The sequence below is a fragment of the Glycine max genome, chromosome 17 (genome assembly GCF_000004515.6).
Source record: "Glycine max cultivar Williams 82 chromosome 17, Glycine_max_v4.0, whole genome shotgun sequence".
NCBI classification, from domain to species: Eukaryota; Viridiplantae; Streptophyta; class Magnoliopsida; order Fabales; family Fabaceae; genus Glycine; species Glycine max.
The window spans coordinates 5990536-6009359 of record NC_038253.2 but is presented as its reverse complement, the minus strand read 5'-3'; the positions used below and the strand labels follow the sequence as shown (position 1 = coordinate 6009359).

Genomic DNA, 18824 nt, shown 5'->3' with positions numbered 1-18824 from the left:
CAAACTCCAAAGATGAATGGCAGTTTAGAATCAGATTCAACCACTTTGGTGGACAACATCTCTAACTTTATTTTTTAATTTATTTTCTATTTTTTTAATCAAATTTTAGAACCTTATTTAGACTAATTTTTTTATATTAAAAAAGATTCTCAAGTTAAACAAAAATAATATACAAAGGGGTATAATGGTTGAAGATATTTATAATAAGTTTCATTATAAAATATGTATACTAAACATATATACATGTTTTTTATATAAATTTATATTCATTAACACGTTGAACAATTTTTTTATTAAATATCTCTAATTTAATAAATTAACTTAATACTTCTCGATTGAAAATTAGCTTTGTTCCCTTTAAGTAATTTATACCAATCATTTTTTTTATCAAGTATAACCTTATTGTGAACAAAGAAATTAAGAAATGAATGAGTTTAATTTTAATACATTTTTAATGTAAAAATATTTACACTTTATTTAATTATAAACATTCTAAATATAATTTGTTATTGTAAATTTAAAATATAATTTATATTTTTTTGGTGAATAAAAAAATATAATTTATATATAAAAATAAGAGTAAATTACAATGACCACCCACTTATTTGTTTTGATTACATTGGGCATTTTTTCTTTTTTCAATCCTAAAAAATCATCTTAATTGTTGATTTTTCGTTTTACTAATCATCCTTTTATGTTTTTTAGTTAATTACAATGACCACTCTTGTGGTTTGTTTTTATTACACTTGTCACCTTTCTTTTTTTTCAGTATTACTTTTAACCTCATTGGTTAACTCCATGAAATTTCTATTAGTAAATTTAATAAAAGAAAAAAAAAACATTCATTTATGAAAAAAAAAACAAAGGTAAAAGAAAATGATGTTTAAATAGTGACATGAAAATTTTAATCGGCAACTATTTTAAAACTCAATTACATGCAATTTTTTTAGCTTACTTAATTGAACTTTAAATCTTAATTCAATCGGTTAAAATTTAATATGAATCATTTTATACCCATGTACTTCTTTTCAATCATTTTAATGTGCAATAATTATCGAATTAAAAGGAACAAATAAAGATATTTTAAACAAAAAAATTCATTAAAAATCATTTATTCATCCCGTGTCTTACATTAAAGTTTATCGAGTTTAAAACATCAACGTATGATTTTCATAATAAATAAATAAATAAAGGGTGGTCAGTAAAACAAAAAATCAATAATTATATTTTTTTAAGATTTAAATTAAGTCATGATCATTATTATAATTTCCTCTAAAAGTAAAACCATAAAAAAAAAGTGACGAGAACAAATTACAAAGGTGATTATTATAATTATAAGAAAAATATCAAAGGGTGGCCAATGAATTGAAAAATCGATAATTAGAATATTTTTTTATAAGATTAAAAAAAATAGGAATGTGGAATGTAATAAAAGAAAACCATATATGGTGATGAGTGTAATTTACTCTCAAAATAAATATTGATACTCCACACATTTTAAAATACTAATCAATCAATAATAAGTGATATGCGTGAGGCAAAAAGATATGGAATAAAAGGACGAGAATGACCTTGTTATTGGTTGAGACGGAAATGCAACTCGGAGGCGCGGCAAGGAACCTATAGTCTCTACCACCGTCATTACTATTCCGATCAGTTCTATTCTAAGCTCTCATTTCTACGTCCTACTTTCTGGTAATTACTCAAATTTCCATTTCATTACTGTCTTCAATTTCGAAATTTCCATTTCATTACTCGCATACTCTTTCCATCAATTCCTCTAACCTCCGTTAATCGCTCTCGTTTTATTTTATTTTAGTTTTTTTTTTAATTCACTTTTTAGGAAATTTTGACATGGTTTTGTGAGTTGGTTAGGCTTTCTCTCTCTGTCTCTCTACTGTTATGAAATTTTAACATGGTTTAAAGGTAATTAAAATTAATCAGGTAACGTTCTTCTTCCTATGCGTATGTGTCGAATTTGCTTACATAAATGTCAAATAGCTGCAGAAGTGATAATCATACTCCCTTAAATGCGGAGCAACTTAGTACAAGACGTAGAAGAGAGGTACTCCCTCTTTCTAAACCTAACCATTTCTTGGTTGAATTCCTAATTTTATGAATGTATAATATTACTAGGTCTAACTAAAATGAAGTATTATTTCTATATCAATGTTGTAAGCTTTTCAAATATTCATTGTTTTATCCATGCTGTTTGCGAGCGAAGTTTATGTACCATCCTGTTTTTTAACCAATATATTCTTTGTCTATGATTTGCAGCATAGAAAAGAGAAGGGTGTTTTACAAAGTTCTCAATCCCAAAGCATTCAATCAGTCCAGGTATGTTTGGTGCTACGTTGTTGCAGTTAGTTTGACAGCGGTGATATGAGGTTATGATGTAATGCTTTTTGATTCAACGCAGAGAGCTCTGGCATTAAATTTTAATGCACATACTCTTCCTGTTGAGCTTAAAATTCTAAATAAAGCATGCTTTAATATTTACATCACTCGGATAGACATTGGTGGTTGAAGGGAGAGGAAAGAAAAAGACATGGTAAAGGAACAATACAGAGTGAAGTTGAACCTTGCATAGATTCCTTTGGACTTAGTTCATAAAATCTTGCCACTACTTGTAATGATATAGATAGACACGTTAAATAAGCAAATGACAAAAGTCTTTTTAAATTGAGTTTTAATTAGCAAACACCTGATGGCTGATACAAAAACTTATCTATGATGTAGATGCAGATACTAGAACAACACAAGATGTCATTTTTAGAAGCTCACGCTGAAGATAAGAAACACATTCAGGGGTTGGAAAAAGAGCTGCTGAACTGTTCTCAAGAAATAGGTAGTTTTTTATTTAAATAAAAAAAAAATATGGCATACATGTGAACTTCCTTGGATAAACAACTTTGGTGACAAATGGTTGTCAATGAAAGAGTAGTTTTTCTTTCCCCCCTTCTTACATGTCTTTTTTACCTCAAAAATACTTTAAACACGGATTATTCAATCAATAGGAACGACAAGGTGTGTACGAAGGGTAGGAACGTAGTCAACGTGAGCTGATAACTTGTGCTTACTAGGAATTCCTCGTTGAAAAACCAACAATTGCAATTATCTATTGTAATAGTTGTAACGCTGCACTAAAAATTTAGAGGTTTTTAGCTCTCTCTCACTGGCTTAATTGTTGGTACTTTATACAGATTATCTTCAGGATCAACTCAGTGCAAGCAATACAGAGGTGAACTACCTGGAAGAGCATATTCGCAGCCTTGAATTGAAATTAGAGGGGATGGAAGATTTACAAGAGGAGGTTTTCAGATTAAGGGAGGAGCTGAAAAGATCCAATTCAAAGCATTTTTTCTTGATCCAGGAACTAGATACTAAAGAAATAGAATTAGAGAAGTCAGCTTTGTCCATAGAGAAACTAGAGGAATCATTTTCATCCATAACATTAGAGTCCCAGTTTGAAGTAGAGAGCATGAAGCTTGATATGATGGCCTTGGAACAGAGTCTTTTTGAGGCCAAGAAAATCCAGGATGAAACTCTAGATGAAAATAATAGAATGAGTAGATCAATTGAGGAGCTCCAGGTTGCATTGCAGGATGCCCAAAAAATCATCATCTCCCTAAATGAAGAAAATAGGAAACTTAAAGAGAAGCTTGATATTGCCAACAAAAACTCTAGAATTTCTTCTCAAAAGGATGAATACTGGCTGGAAAACAATGACAGATTGCAACTCGAGACTCAATCTTCCTTGAATGGACGAGGCAACAACTCTACCATACTGGAGGACATACGGTACATTTTTTGAAGTTTTATTTAGATGCTTGACTAATTAATTTTGAAATGTGGCCAGTTACGTATGCTATTTTAATTGTGTATAGTTGCTGAAGGATGAGAGTGTTTTCATTGTGATTTTGTTATCTCTCATTCTCTCGTATCTAACTGGGCTTGACCTTCAATTTGATAGTGGGGGGAGAACCAAGCCACTTAAGTGTTCCACCAAGCATCCCATACTACTTGATGTGGGACTTAGGCACCCCATAATGCCCAAGTCCCTTCATATACTTTCACTAAACTTTCTGGTAATGTTCTCTTAATATTTTCTCAGCACTTATGGAGTACATGGTCCACATGTTGGAAGATTGGCAATGATCCTATATCTAGCTGCAGATTTAAAAGGGAAGATGGAAATGTCACAACAGATCCAAGAATATGAATGTCTTATCAAGAAACTTAAGGTACAACCATTCATCTAAGCGTAATCATTGAAGTGGTCTATGTGAATTTGTTAATGAGAGTTTGTGTGTTATAACTCCATGGTTCAAATCGTTTTTTTAGCTTTAAGATTTATATGGTATTTTGACCTCTACTAGGAAGAATTAAGAGAGGAAAAGTTGAGGGCCAAAGAAGAAGCAGAGGATTTAGTTCAGGAAATGGCAGAGCTGAGATACCAATTTACTAGTTCACTAGAGGAAGAATGTAAGCGCCGTGCTTGCATTGAACATGCATCCTTGCAAAGAATTGCCGAGTTAGAGGCTCAAGTATGAATTTGGAAGTTAAAAAATCTCCTTTTGTTTTCTTTCGCTCTCTCTCTCTCTTATCCCATTAGAGTTCATTTAAAGTGCAACTTGCTTACTTTTTCCTTCTGTTTTTATTCCAGCTTCAAAGAGAGCATAAAAACCCTTAATTGCTGCCAGGCATCTCCCTGAAACAAAGGCTGGCACTGTTCTGAGTTGTCCAGGTTCAGCAGTAGAGAATGAACTCAAAGGTTTGCATTGATGTATCTCAAAAGTTGCCCTCTTAACATAAAAGTAGATTGCTAAACACTTGGGTCATTACAGTGGAACTTTGAATTCAAAATGCATGTGGGATTTCAATTCCCTTGTGTACTGAAGAGAGAGTTTGGTAGTTCTTAGAGTTGCATACTACACAGTATTATGGCCAGAAATCAGTTAAGTTGAGGAATAGTTTTAATGTCTAGTTTTAGGGAGGAAATGAAATAATGGAAAATATGGTTAGAAAAACAGAATAGAATGAAAATGCAATATGTTCCTTCCCTTTGTCTGAGTTGTTAAAAATTGAAGTTTGCTTCATTTTTCAACCATGAAGTATTGAAATTTGCTTCATGCCATTTTATGTAATACCAGTCTTCCTCAGTCCTTTCTGACCCTTGAAGTGTTTCACAAAATTACTTCCACTAATTTGATTTGCCATTGTTTCTCAGGGTTTATAGATCCTTGCAAGAAAATTGTTATATCCTGGACAACAACATTGTATCCCACGTCTTCTTATGCCTTCTATTAAATATGAAAGAATCAAAGTGGGTATCATAGAAGAAAAGGGAACGACTTAACCGAAGTGGCTAAGGATGTCTGGAGTTTTTTTTTTTTTTTTCGTTTGTGTGTTTTGAGGGCATCGAGCGGAGAGGATTGAAATTGTACTTGATCGACCCATGAATGTAAATCGTACACTTTTCCGGTTTGAATTCATTTTTTTAAAATGAATGATTCTTGACAAACACTTATTTTTTAATCATTCTTTAAAGTGCTTGATAAAAGTGATTGATTATTTTATAAAAAAGCAAATACATGTTAAAATAAGATGACTTCAGCAAGTTTTGCTTACTTTTTTCTCTAATTTCACGAGAATTTGATCTAAAGGAGGATTATTTTCTCCTACCAAATTATGCACGTCTCGAAAATGGAGGGGCAGAGTTTATTGAGCGTGATAAAAAAAATAGAAAAATTGGTGACTTCCTGTTGTAACAAAAATAGTCCTAAAAATAAAATGTCAAGTTGATATTCACAGTATATTAAATTAAATCTAAAACAAACAGCACAATGTCTTAAATGAACTTGTATAATAATTACCTACATTTAATTACACATGAAAAAATATTACCAACAAGCTCTTTTAAACACGTTCTTTTATTATTAGTTAAAAAATATAAATTTCTGTGGATTCAACTTAACATTTGTTGAATTTTTATTTTATTTTATAATTTTCACTAAATTTAAACTAATACTAATACATCATGTGTGTTGTGTTAGAGTTAGAGAGAGTATACCAAGAACCCTTCTTAGTTCTTACATTAATTTAATTGGAAGACGAGAATGAGCAAGACGTTCATTTGGCGCCAAGAAGGTGTAGACACTAAAGAATTCAGTTAGAATGTGGTTTAGGGAAGGAATGGGAGCCATTTAGGTTAAGCTTAGACATCCTTGGCAATGAGTTCTCTGTAGGCAGCAACGGGCCAGCTGAATCCCCTGAAGAGGAACGTCGATGATGATCTCTTTCATGGTGGGTTTCTTCTCGTCCCTGATCACAATAAGGTAGCTCCCTCGCCCCAGTGCCTCTGGTCCCCGCTCACGACATGGTTGGCAGTGTGGCGTGAGAAGAGAAGGGAATGTGGTTAACTAAGGTGAAGAGAATAAAGAAGCTGACTTGGATTCTCGTTATTGGTTGTGCCCTAGTCACGCTTTCTCATCTGTTATCCTTCTTTCTTTGGCTTGGATAAGAGAAACTTCGTGGCTTATATATAATTCTGATGAATCTTTATATATTGATTTTTTTTTTTTTTTTTTTTGTTTCTAAATAGCATGCTTAAATATTGCTTCTGTAATGGTGGATCATAATCCGAATTCTGTGCAAAAACTATGGGATTAGACCAGGCAGAATAGTACCAGTTGGCTCTTCAAAACTCCGAAATTCCGCATTTTCTAAATAGCTAAATTAGGTTGTTACGTATATCATAATATATGGCCAAAAGGCATAAAATATATTTGTTAGCCTTTGATCAGTAAACCATATAACTCAAGGAAGAACAATTAAAAACTATTTGCGTGTCCTCCTGTATAATTTAGGCCAAAACTAAAAGTATATGGTTGCCGGACCTTGTTCTACAAATCAAAAGCAACTAAAACAATAACTTCAGCAATAACAAAATAAAGATTTTTGGTAAACCTTATGGGTAAGAAAAACAACAAAAGCTTTCCTTCCAGTACCAAAAAAACTCTCTAAGCACATTCTTGCTTAGGCAAAAAGACTCACAACTGCCATGCACAATGTTTTAAGTGGCAAAACTTTGTAATGATGTACGAAGGCATTATCATAGAACCTCACAAGCTTGTCACAGAGGCAGAATAGCAGACACACAAACACGAGTGACAAACCAGTACTTGTAATTGTTAACTTACCTACAAAGATAGATCAGCAAAAGGAAAACAAAGTTAGTACTCAGAAAACCACATTGGTCACGACATTTGGACACTCATTTAAAGTGAGAATTGAGACAAAATGATGCCACCATTTCAGGGCATTAATTGAAATTCAAAGTTTGTTTTCTTTCACGGTAGAATTGGGGCCAGTAGCCAGTTAACTATATAAATGTAATCATCCCTATCTTAGTCAACTATATAACGTGAGCACTGAGCACATTACAAGTCAATTCAGAAGCACAACTATTTGAATAGACTATTGTTATTATAACAATACATTTAAGGAGGTTTGTGAGCTACATAACCTTCATATAAAAACTTACAAGTTTTCTTTATCAGATTGAAACCTATTTTTCTTAACAGGAAGGGTCCAGCATTTTGCAAAAAAAAAAAAAAAGCTACATGTATGTGAAATCATTAGAAGCATAGAATTCATCTCCTATTCCCCCACCCCCGCTTCTCTTTTTTTATTTTTTATTTTGGATAAAACTGGCAAATGTAGTCCAAACTAACAGTTTAAATTGTGATGGATATTGCCTTGTGCCTATAACACATTTCAAAATAAAATGAAAGAATTTAAAAGTAATTTGAGGCGATTTACAATTTGAAAACTTACAAAAGATGAATGGAAGAAGGACCAGACACAGCAGCAGCTCTCTGTGCCCGATGTGCTTCACATTTATAAAGCTCTTTCATTTCTTTTTTATTGCGACGTGCCTCACGTCGTTCCTCCTTCACAGCAGCCTACAAAACAATGCAACCAGTCCTGTTAATATAGTAGTAGTAGCAGTAGTAATAAAATGTATAAAAGCCAAACATAAGCATGGGTATTATTCTTGGGAAAACAATGGCTGGTAAATCTCACAAAAAAGTTGATAATGATTCCATGCATAGAATAGATGAAACATCATAGACTCAAATTGATAATACAGATACCTTCCGTTCTTTCTTCTCCTCCTTTGACTCAAGGCCATGTTGTTTTCTCTTGTACTGTTCAGTTTTTGCAATGCTCTGGTCTTTAACCTTTTCAGTGGCAGGTTTCCTGCCACCAGGCAAGAAGTCTACAGGGAGTTTCTCTTTGCCTCTAAGGGATATTATTTGACTAGAGGAACTCAAGGCTGCAGACACAGTTTCAGCCAATTTCTTTTTCCTAGCTACTCCAGGTGCTTCAATCTTTCCAGGGTGGTTATCTAGATTTGAGTAAGTCGAAACAATAGTCTCACAATCCCAAACTTCTGATTCATCACTACTTTCTTCTACGAGTACAACATCCTTGTTATCATCTTCAACTTCATACCCCTCAGCATATTCCTTGCAGCGGCGAATCACATCTGCAGCAAAATCCTCTTGTTCCTCATGTGGGGCCTCTTTATTCTTCAATAAATCTGAAGGAACCTTATACTTGCCATCAAGTTCTAGATCATCCATCACATGGTTTTTAAGAGAGTGTTTGAGCTTCTCAGCAAGGGACTCGTCTTCATCAGCTTGATAATTTTCATAATAATCACCACCATCATCATCATCATCAGTTCCATATTCTTGGTGTTCAAGCTATAGCAGAAATATACAGAGAATGATAATCTTAAAGGTTAAAAAGTGCAGATGCATTCAATAATTGTACTCGCAATTACGATAAAGGACATAATTTGGCAAAGGCAACTTCCTCAGATACCAGAAACAGAGGGGCTCAACATGCTTCATCAAATGATATAATTCGTTAAGAGAAAACATAAAAGAACCAAAATATAGACAGTGAGTAAAGTATTATGAATAGCTGAACTCACCAAATCAAATTGCTCATCCAGCAAACGACGAGCCCCTGGCTTCTCACCAACACAGTCCTCTCCTGGTACACCATCTGTCACCCCATCCAAAGGTCCAGAATCATCTGTGACTCTGGAACAGGAAGAGACTTGCAGTGTGTGTGCATTGTTCCCGTTTCTATGTATCGCAGACTCCTCAGAAAAACTCGTTTCATTACATATAGGATCCTTCTCTTCATCTTCTTCATCTTCCTCTTCAAGGAGATTCGCCTGAACAACAAAGTCTTCTTCCAAATCCTCAACATCAGATCCCAACCGTGACAAATCGTCATCATCAAGCAATGCAGCCACTTCAGGATCAACTGCTTTCTGCACCCTTACGCTGGTAGTTTTGGACGCAACACTGTATATAGTGTTCTCCACAGCCTCTCCATCCGCCTCAGAAATTTGCAATCTCGAAGCATCATATGCCTAAACTCACCAACAAAAAAAACGTAATTAATCAATATTCCCACTTCAACACACAACCAAGTTATTCATTTATCCCTTCAATTCATGCTCATATCAACATCATCGAACCTCACAATTCAAAAATCACTAAACTGGAAAACACTGTTCAATAAGAAAAACACCAAAATTCAATTTAAAGAGTAGGGAGCACCTTAACATCGCGAGGGAGGTGTTGAAGCTTGAACTTGGGGTTGTGAAAGAAAGCAGCACCAGCGCCGGTGTTTTTGATTTCCCTCAAGTGATTCAAGTAGTTATAGCCATCATCCGGAAACCCTAGCTCCAGAATCTCCCTCCTCACGCCCTCCGGCAAGGGACCACCGCTAACTCCGCCGCCGCCGTCGTCGTAGTAGTAGTCGTCGGGGGAGTCATCGAAAGCGGAGTCGTCGGCGACGGGGAAGGAAACGGGGTTGTTGTCGACGCGGACGAAGACACGGTCGGATTGGGAGAAGGAAGGGTCGGAGGTGTCGCGAGCGATGAGTTGGAAAGTAGCAGAGTTCTTCTTGTCGATGAACTTCTTCTTCCTCCCTCCCATTGTGCCTTCCAAGGGTTCGACGAAACGAGAAACAAACTGAGTCAGTGAGTGCTTTCGAAACGGTTGCGTTGCGGCAGCGTTTGTTGTGTTTCTCACAGCGATCTACCTATTAATGATAGTAGCGTAGTGTAGTGCCAGCAGAACGATAACGGGAACCCTAGCTTGGGATATTTTGGTAATAAAATAATTACCAGTATAATTTTTCTTTTATTTTCTAATTTGATTGAACTGAAAACTATAATAAAAAAATTAGGTTAATTAAATTTTTATTCCTTCAACTTTTAATCCCTCAAAAAAAATTTCTCAACTTTTAGTTCCTCGTTATTTTTTCTTCACACAAAATAGTCTCTCACGTTAATTGTTTTGGTTTAAATGATGATATGTTAATTTTTTTCTCAACTTTTACTCATTAATTTTTTAATGAATTATAATTTTTTCTTCACACAAAATAGTTTCTGAATGGATAATGATGTCACGTGACATGTCATCTCATTTGTCACATGTCTTAATATTTTAATATTTTTTATAATTAATTATTTTTTTTAAAAATAATATTTATTTTTTAAAAAAATTACAGCATTTGTTTTTTTATAAATAATTAACATAAATGTGTTGCAATTATGACATTCTATTGAATTGGTGAGTGGTTGAAGTTATTAATTATAGAATTTGAAAACCAATAAATTATTTTAAGAATTTTTTATTGTTGGTCCCTAAGGTTCGACCAAATACACTTTTAATGGACAATAATGTGGTCCATGACATGTCAAATGTAAAAATTCTACCGATGCCTTACATTAGTTAGTCACTAATAAAGTAGCAGCATCTCAAAACAATAACATGTCCTCAACATCTGGAACAACCAAATGCTATCAAAATACATTTCAAACGACCTGCAAAAAAAACCCAGATCTAACATATTGTTAATCCTAAAAAAGACTACTTCATCTTCCTCTTCAAGAGTTCATCAAGCTACAGACAATATCAGTGTCCATGTCTTCTCCTGCTACTGAAATAGTGTTGCTACATTGTGCACTTTGTTCAAACAGGTGAGGTTTCTTCAAGGTCTCTTTTTTCTACAAAAACCAACCAAAATCTGTTCAGTTTTTATGTTGTAACACTATGAATCTGGGTTTTATTAAGTGTAAATTAAAGACACAAGAAATCTTACCTTTTTTGTTGTTGCACAGCTCATTTTCTTTGCAATACCATAATTATTTCTAGGTGCAGATGCGGAACCAGTTTTCTTTGAAACAAGGTTTGATTTTTCTGTGTAAAGGGACCATTAAAGACTGAAAACAAAAGTGAAATGCACAATAGTTTCTAACTCAAAATGGTATAGATTTTACCTTGCTTGGATTTGTTTGGCTAGCTCGTTGTGTTCCATTTGGTTCAACTTGAACATGACTTTGTTGTTCTTCATTGGGTGGTCCCTCACCTTCAACACGAGTCTCTATTGGTTTTGGGTGAATGGGGGAATTTTTGCAAGTCCTCTTGTTCTGTCCAAGCTGAGTGGCATCTCCGACATCTTTTGGTTATATTTGTCTGCCTTAGTTTGTGTTGATTATGATCTTCATCATCTTCTCTTGACCTCAGGATCATTAGTCTTAGGCCATTTTTTCCTATCATCGATTGTTGTAATACTATGACTGTAACATAGCTTGTAAGTATCCCTATGGTAATATTTGTCAACAAAGTCTTCAACATAGTCTTCTGCATGCACCCCTTACAATGCCTAAAGCCTCAAGAAGGACCATTTGTCAGCATCTACATTCTTGTATACATCTTTCCTGCAGCCATTATAATTCAGGTTAGCTGTATTTACAAAATGCCCCATATGGATGAAAACAACAATGAACGACATCCCTATATTCAATACATCAAACACAATAATAATGAGATAAAAGTAACCAACCCCGCTTCCACGTAGATACAACAAATTGCAATTAAAATATTCCCCAATAATTCCTTCATTAACAATTATAGAAAACCCTAAAAAAAAAACCCAACCAACAGTAACCAACACTCAACACACATGTATTGTGACCATCGATTCACACTAACAACAAGTCAAGCAAAAAGGATAAAGCAAGATTGGCCTACCTTCACGTGTTCCTTGCGTCGAGCTTCGTTAACACGTTGCATCGTTTCCTTCGAGTGACTGAATATTCGTAGGGACATCAAAATCCCACTCTCTAAAGATTCCCAAGACTCTCCCTCCTTTGGTCTGTGACTATCAATTCGCACCAACATGTCACTAGTTTGAGAAGATTCTTCTCCCTCCTTTTCTCTTTGGGACCACTCACGGACACTATTTTGGTGCTTTCTAAAATAGTAACCCTAATTTCCAACGTGAATATCTTGAAACCCATTCAGTCAATGTTAACTTTCTCACACACAACATGCCTGTTCATAACCAATAGTTTTGAGACACATGGCAAATTAGTCGGCATGCAACGTGGCACTACTTACCCGTCAATGAGTTCAAAAAATGACACATCATCACCTGAGGAAGTTAACGTTGGAAACCATTGGAGTAAAAGTTAAAAAATATATATATTTTGAAGAACAAAAAATTGGATCCATCAAAAGTTAAAGGAGAAAAACTTAATTATTTTAAGAAAATTTTATATAAAAGAAAAAAATACTGGCTAAAAACTAAACAATATGATAAAACTAAAAAGGAGAGGGATCCAAGAAATTTATATAAATAGGCGAGCTATTCTCTTTTTTTTTTTACCAAATATTATCTTATATTTTAAATAGTAATATATTTTTATTATTGGTTAAAATTTATTTAAAATATAAAATTATAAGTAAAAAATATTAAATAATGAGTCTCGTAATATTTTTGTGATATTTAATAAATTTCAATGATTTGTGTTTGGATAATATATATTAAAAAAATAATTTTTTGAGAGAACATTGTTTGAATATTTTCAATAAAAAATGTTTAGCGCGCGCGCGTATGTATATATATATATATATATATATATATATATATATATATATATATATATATATATATATATATATAATTAAAATTTAGCCAATATGTATAACATTCTAACTTTTGAAATAAAAACACATCTCTTATAAAAAAATTAAAATTAGATAAAAAAAATATTTTTTAATATGATTTGTCACACTATTAAAGGTATGAATATCATGATAAATTAGATAAAATGCATTCAAATTCAAAATTAAATCAATATAACAAGACTTTTTAACTATATTTTTTGAATCAACAAATAAAATATAAACGCATGCAGTGTATTAATGTTAGGTTAAATTAGTTAAAATTCATGTAAAATTGATTTTGGTAGAAGTAAAAACTACTTTTATTTACTTCAATTCTATCATAATTTTTTTTTTGCAGTAGACAATTAGAAGATGTCTTATAAAAAATAACAAATAATAAATTAAAAAATTTCTTATATAAATAAAGAGAAAAGTCCAAAATTCGTGAAAAGGGATTAAAACAATTTATTTGTCATCTATATTGTATTTTAACAAATATTAATTTAACATTATTTGTCATCAATATAAATTATTTTTTGTAAATATTTAAATAAAATTTACTAGCATGTATTTTATAAATTAAAAATTATAACATATAAATTTGTAGATTATAAACTTACGACACAAGTTACTAAACTAGTTAAAAAAAATTGTTTAAATTTTAAAATTAAAAAATGAAAATGAATTCACTTAATAAAATAGTTCGTATGATAATTTAAAAATATGTTATCATATTTATTATTGATAAAAAAAATAATTAAGTATTGATTAAAATAAGTAAGGAAATTAAAATTTCTTTTAAATACATGTCTAGTTGTTAATGATTTTAATTTAATGTATCTACTAATAAAATAAAAAATGCACGTGACTACATAAAAAAGAAAATAAATATCAGTCTACCTTTTGAGAATGAGGATTTAAAAAAAAAAACTCAGAGGTGGACAATAATAATTACAATGGCCCTTTCACTTAATTAATTATAACAAAGTTTGTTGAGTTAATGAGTTTTAGTGACATCTTTGGGATGCCTTTTGTTTTTGGACTGACGCATATTTAATCAACCAATACAATAGTCAATGGCCGGCAAATATTTATTATTTGTTCAGAAGTAAAAATAAATAAAAAAACATATTAGTGCAATATCAATAAGAAAGTACCAAAAATATAACATTTAAAATAATTATTAGAAAATCAATAATACGACAATGTAATTTTTTTATAAAAGTAGATTTAAATATACTAATAGTAAAATAAATATACTTTTATACTATGATTTTTTTTAATTTGGAGAGTGAAATTTTTTTCTTTTTCCATTCTCTTGACTAGATTTTCTTAGAATCTAGACATTTTTTTTTATCTTCTCTCTTTAGGAAATACATTTCACAAGCTATTCTTATTACTAGTAAAAAATAAAATGTTCAATCATCTCAGTTTTTTTTTTTTTGTTTTCTAATTACTGTAATTAAAATTTTTGACTGTTTGTCGAGATCTTGACTCTAAAATATTTCACAAGTTTTGATTATTTTGGTACTTAAACACACTTAAAATCATATTTGCCTATTAAAATATGTATTTTGTAGGAATTAAATTTAAGTTTGTTTTCATAAACTGTTATCAATTAAGTTACATGTATCGAGTTCCATTTTTTTTTTATCTTTACTTGTTTATTTTTATTAACCACTCATATTTTTCTTAAAAAATATTATACTACGACTTAAACTAATCATTATAAATTTAAAATATAATATATTTGTTATAATTTTAATTATAATATATTTTAAAATTTTAAAAATAAATATATAAATTATAGTTATATATAAATAAATATTTTTCCTTTGTACAATACAAATTATAAAATACAAATTAAATTCTTATCTCTCAATAACTTGTGTGATGGTAGTATTATATTATTCACTATAAAATAATCTTTCTGTTTAATTTTATAAAAACCACGTTTAAATGTAAGTGAGAATCCCAAAATTTCTTCTTCTACTATTTTTCCTCTTCATTCACATGAAAGGTAGAATCTTTTTTTCCCCTTTTCATTGGAATACTTAGTTGGTGCCCAAAAATTCCAAAAGAAAATACATTTTCCACATAAAGAAGTTGTCAAAGTCCTTTGTTATTTCGGTTTGAAATGGCTCCCACATAGCACAATCTCAAAAGGTGCCCCTCTTGATCCATTCAACGTCTCAATTCAAACGACGCCTATAATAAATAAACAAACAATTAAAATAATAATTAAATTAAATAAACAAACAGAACAAGAGAGAGGGCATCACCAAAGAACACGTTCACTCTCGATTTTGCCTTGCAAACTGCGATTTCTCTGCAGTTTCTTCTACCCTCCAACTCTGACCTTTCTTTACGCGATTTTGGCTTTCATCAACTTCTTATTGAAATCCTTCCTCAGTCTTCTCCCATTTTCCAGAGTTCTTAAAAATTGATGCTTCCTTACAAGTCTTTCTGAGCATTCCGTTTCCTTCCTCCAGGTACCATCTTGCTTTCTCTTTTACAAGTTTCGATTTTGATGATTCCGCTGTTGAGAGAAGCCCTTTAATCCATCTGGGTGTTCCCAGAATTTTGTTTTCTTGTGATTCCCTCTATCATTGGAAATTTTGTGTTTCTTGATCTTTCTACAGGCTTATGAAAAATGCTACTTCATTTTTTATCGGGAATTTTTGTACTTTTTTTTCCTTTTTAGTTTCTTTCAGGGTCCTTGTCATTGGTTGGTGATTCCGTTTTCTTTAAGTTGCTTTACACTTGATCGCTTTTGTCCCTTTTTCTTGGCCCTTTTTATTAACATGTAGTTTTTGTCAATTTATGATGCATATGGTTTTCTTGATAAAATTAATGCTTTTGTGACAAGTGGATTAAGAATTTGATATTTGGGTTTCTTTTGCTTGTTGTGGTACATTTATAGTGACTGAATAGCACTGGCTTGTCTTTGCAGGGAAAAGTTAGCGTGTCTTTAGGTCACAGGATTTTGAGAGATTTACTTTTTAATCTGCCTCTGAATCAATTCTGCAAGAAGATATATAATGTTTGGTTCAAAGAAATCTCCTTTGAAGGTTGCTAAACCTAGCTCCGTTGAGTCTTGGACGAATCCATTTGATTCTAATGATGAGGGAATGGATACCAAAAAGTATAGTTCCTCTAGAAAGACTTCTTCGGAGCGTGCACTTACTACACTGGGAGTTAACACCAACCCCTTTGATGATGGCACTGATGCCAATAAGAAATCTTCATCAACTTTGTATGGCTTTCAATCTGCCAACTGGAACAAGTATAAGAATGATTTCCGTGATTCTGGTGGACTAGAGAATCAATCGGTTCAAGAATTGGAGAGTTATGCTGTTTACAAGGCTGAAGAAACTACAAATTCAGTCACAAATTGTTTGAAGATAGCAGAGAACATAAGAGAGGAGGCTACCCAGACACTAGTCACCCTTCATCAACAGGGTGAACAAATTACCAGGAGTCACCATGTTGCTGCTGACATCGATCATGATCTAACTCGGGTATCAATCTTGTTAATTGATACACTTTTTCAGTGTTCGTATATGGGTGGCTTCTTCATGTTGTTTTACCTTTGTGAAAATATTATGTTGTTTCAAAACATCGTCATTTTGTCATGAAACCCTTTTGAATTCAAATCAGTATTCTGCTCTAAAACTGACTAAATTTGACTATTGCTTCTTCCAGGGAGAAAAGCTCTTGGGAAGCCTTGGTGGCCTCTTCTCCAAAACTTGGAAACCAAAGAAGACACGTGCAATAACCGGCCCTGTTATTGTTGGAGGTTAATATCTTCTCTGCATATGTTTTCTTTTATAATTTTAATTTTTTTGGGTTGTATCATTGGCATAATCTCATGGCAAATAACATCTCTGAAACTATAGTTTTTAACTTAACTGTATGCCTTTGTGTGATCCATATAGCCGATCCCATCTAGTGGGATAAGGCTTTATTGTTGTTGTTATTGTTGTAATGTTGGCATAATGTGTTTCGTGATATGCAGATGATCCAGTCAGGAGAAAGGGTAATCACTTGGAGCAAAGAGAGAAGTTGGGGCTGACTTCTGCACCCAAAGGGCAGTCCAAGCTACGGTCCCCACCTCAAGAACCAACAAATGCATTTGAAAAAGTTGAGGTTCGTATCAACAACTAGTAGGTGAAAGATTAAATTGTTAGTGTGTCATTTACAATACCAGTTTTGTCACAGTGTCTTCCTGATTTTGATGTGATTAATAAGTGCTAGTGACTTTTTACTATAGTTTCATCTCTAATGACCAGATCACTAATTTACAAGGTTGCAACAAACCTGTTTTTATTTACAATCATTAACAATTTTGCAAACTTTATCTTCATCCTTTTCTCACTATCCAGCAGACTCTAGTCATTGTTTTATTATTAATATTGAATTCAGCTACTAAATAAAATGTCCTGAAACAGGTTGAGAAAAATAAGCAAGATGATGCACTATCAGATTTAAGTGATCTGTTGGGAGAGCTTAAAGGCATGGCTGTTGACATGGGATCCGAGATTGAGAGGTTAGTCAATTGCATTGTATTGTAATCATGTTCGTTGCTTCTCTAGTGATTCATGAATACAAGATTTTAATGTACTTATAATTATAAAACAAGGTTTTATAGTTTATCTATAAATTTGAAGGCCATTATTAATAGTTATTTGTGTAAATGTTGCACTTGCAGGCATAACAAAGCCCTGAATCATCTCTATGATGATGTGGATGAGTTGAATTTCCGAGTGATAGGTGCTAACCAACGTGGACGTCGTTTGCTCGGAAAATAAGATTGATTGATTTCATCGTTGTGTTTTTCTCTTTGTATCCATCATCTGGTTTAATGAAGACAATCTTTTCATTTAGTTTACACTTGTGTTGCATTATATATAAAATATGCAACAGATTAAACTTGTCTTGGTGTCATACTACATAATTCAATTTGTTCATTTATCTTGCTGGTTTTATAAGTAGAGCCTCTATCAAGCAAATTGGGTGTCCATCATTGAACTGTATCTCTGTGATTGCGAAAGTGCTGAATGATTAATACACAGTTTAATTTTTATATATTGACGGGATAAAAATTTATAATGTTAAAAATTTTGAGGACGAATTAGAAATACCTTTAGATATGATTTTTTAATGATTATAATGATGATAGAAGTCAACAATTTTATGTATATAGCAATTAACAATTATGTATACGATAATTCATGATTGATAACAAGTTGTATATATATATTGTATTTTTTTTCTTGAAAATAATTGTCACTTGATATTTTTTTTAAAAAAAGGCGTTGCTTATGCCTTTAAAATATTTTATTGATTAAATTAATTATTTGGTCCTTATAATTTCATGATTTTTCTTTTAGTTTCTATAGTTTACATTTTAATTCTCTTTTAGTCCCTAAAGTTTAAAAATGTTCTTTTTAGTCCCTGGAGTTTAAAAGTGTTCTTTTTAGTCTTTGTATTTTAATTCTCTTTTGGTCTCTATAGTTTGAAAGTGATATTTTTAGTTCTTATAATTTGTATTTTAATTATCTTTTAGTTCTTATTATGAAAATAAAATATAAAAATAATTAGTTACAAATTAGTTATAAATTATCAATTATTTTTTATTATAAATTATCTTATCATATATTAGTTACTAATTACTTGTTAATATTTTTGTAGTTAATTATAATTGATAATATTATTCATATTTTGGTGCTAAGGACTAAAATGGAATTAAAATATAAAGTATAGAAACTAAAA

At 31.9% G+C, this 18824-nt stretch overlaps 3 protein-coding genes and 1 long non-coding RNA gene across 18 annotated transcripts; 2 read left to right on the top strand and 2 right to left on the bottom strand.

Annotated features, from left to right (window-relative positions):
- The first annotated feature begins 1530 nt into the window (after positions 1 to 1530).
- On the top strand, positions 1531 to 5491 carry LOC100805706 (tropomyosin). Of its 15 annotated transcripts, XR_005889286.1 has the most exons (10): positions 1534 to 1695; positions 1844 to 1926; positions 2002 to 2065; positions 2278 to 2337; positions 2740 to 2848; positions 3204 to 3801; positions 4115 to 4244; positions 4380 to 4547; positions 4667 to 4774; positions 5231 to 5491. XR_005889286.1 is itself a non-coding variant. In XM_014769843.3 (8 exons), the coding sequence occupies exons 2-7, from the start codon at positions 1991 to 1993 to the stop codon at positions 4551 to 4553; spliced, it is 1146 nt and encodes a 381-aa protein (XP_014625329.1). In that variant the 5' UTR covers positions 1531 to 1695; positions 1945 to 1990; the 3' UTR covers positions 4554 to 4561; positions 4667 to 5491. The 15 variants fall into 15 exon arrangements, 4 of the variants coding, with proteins under 4 accessions (XP_014625329.1, XP_006600564.1, XP_040867026.1 ...); XR_005889285.1 differs by lacking the exon at positions 1844 to 1926 and having other exon boundaries at positions 1531 to 1695; positions 1945 to 2065; positions 4380 to 4561; XR_003265126.2 differs by lacking the exon at positions 1844 to 1926 and having other exon boundaries at positions 1532 to 1695; positions 1945 to 2065; positions 2746 to 2848.
- Positions 5492 to 6833: 1342 nt separating this feature from the next.
- On the bottom strand, positions 6834 to 10178 carry LOC100793853 (protein LTV1 homolog). The gene is made up of 5 exons (XM_003549511.5): positions 9648 to 10178; positions 9008 to 9457; positions 8160 to 8774; positions 7840 to 7967; positions 6834 to 7202 (listed from the first exon to the last, which is right to left on the bottom strand). The coding sequence occupies exons 1-5, from the start codon at positions 10026 to 10028 to the stop codon at positions 7199 to 7201; spliced, it is 1578 nt and encodes a 525-aa protein (XP_003549559.1). The 5' UTR covers positions 10029 to 10178; the 3' UTR covers positions 6834 to 7198.
- Positions 10179 to 10746: 568 nt separating this feature from the next.
- On the bottom strand, positions 10747 to 12376 carry LOC102665861 (uncharacterized). The gene is made up of 4 exons (XR_419021.4): positions 12132 to 12376; positions 11378 to 11818; positions 11200 to 11297; positions 10747 to 11104 (listed from the first exon to the last, which is right to left on the bottom strand). It is a non-coding gene; the product is annotated as an uncharacterized lncRNA (long non-coding RNA).
- A 2916-nt stretch (positions 12377 to 15292) lies between these two features.
- Positions 15293 to 18247, top strand: LOC100793323 (SNAP25 homologous protein SNAP33-like). The gene is made up of 6 exons (NM_001414740.1): positions 15293 to 15541; positions 16003 to 16570; positions 16755 to 16848; positions 17068 to 17198; positions 17501 to 17598; positions 17761 to 18247. Exons 2-6 carry the CDS (start codon positions 16091 to 16093, stop codon positions 17858 to 17860), a joined length of 903 nt encoding a protein of 300 aa, NP_001401669.1. The 5' UTR covers positions 15293 to 15541; positions 16003 to 16090; the 3' UTR covers positions 17861 to 18247.
- Positions 18248 to 18824: the final 577 nt, after the last annotated feature.

Bases quoted from the DNA above. Each gene is read 5' to 3' on its own strand.
- LOC100805706 (XM_006600501.4), top strand. From the start codon at position 1,991: ATGTCAAATAGCTGCAGAAGTGATAATCATACTCCCTTAAATGCGGAG. The intron at 2,338-2,739 runs GTATGTTTGGTG...TCTATGATGTAG, and splicing joins AAAGCATTCAATCAGTCCAG to ATGCAGATACTAGAACAACA. The intron at 3,802-4,114 runs GTACATTTTTTG...ATATTTTCTCAG, and splicing joins ACCATACTGGAGGACATACG to CACTTATGGAGTACATGGTC.
- LOC100793853 (XM_003549511.5), bottom strand. From the start codon at position 10,028: ATGGGAGGGAGGAAGAAGAAGTTCATCGACAAGAAGAACTCTGCTACT. The intron at 9,458-9,647 runs GTGCTCCCTACT...TGGTGAGTTTAG, and splicing joins ACCTCCCTCGCGATGTTAAG to GCATATGATGCTTCGAGATT. The intron at 8,775-9,007 runs GTGAGTTCAGCT...TTTCTGCTATAG, and splicing joins TGGATGAGCAATTTGATTTG to CTTGAACACCAAGAATATGG.
- LOC100793323 (NM_001414740.1), top strand. From the start codon at position 16,091: ATGTTTGGTTCAAAGAAATCTCCTTTGAAGGTTGCTAAACCTAGCTCC. The intron at 16,849-17,067 runs GTTAATATCTTC...CGTGATATGCAG, and splicing joins CGGCCCTGTTATTGTTGGAG to ATGATCCAGTCAGGAGAAAG. The intron at 17,599-17,760 runs GTTAGTCAATTG...TTGCACTTGCAG, and splicing joins ATGGGATCCGAGATTGAGAG to GCATAACAAAGCCCTGAATC.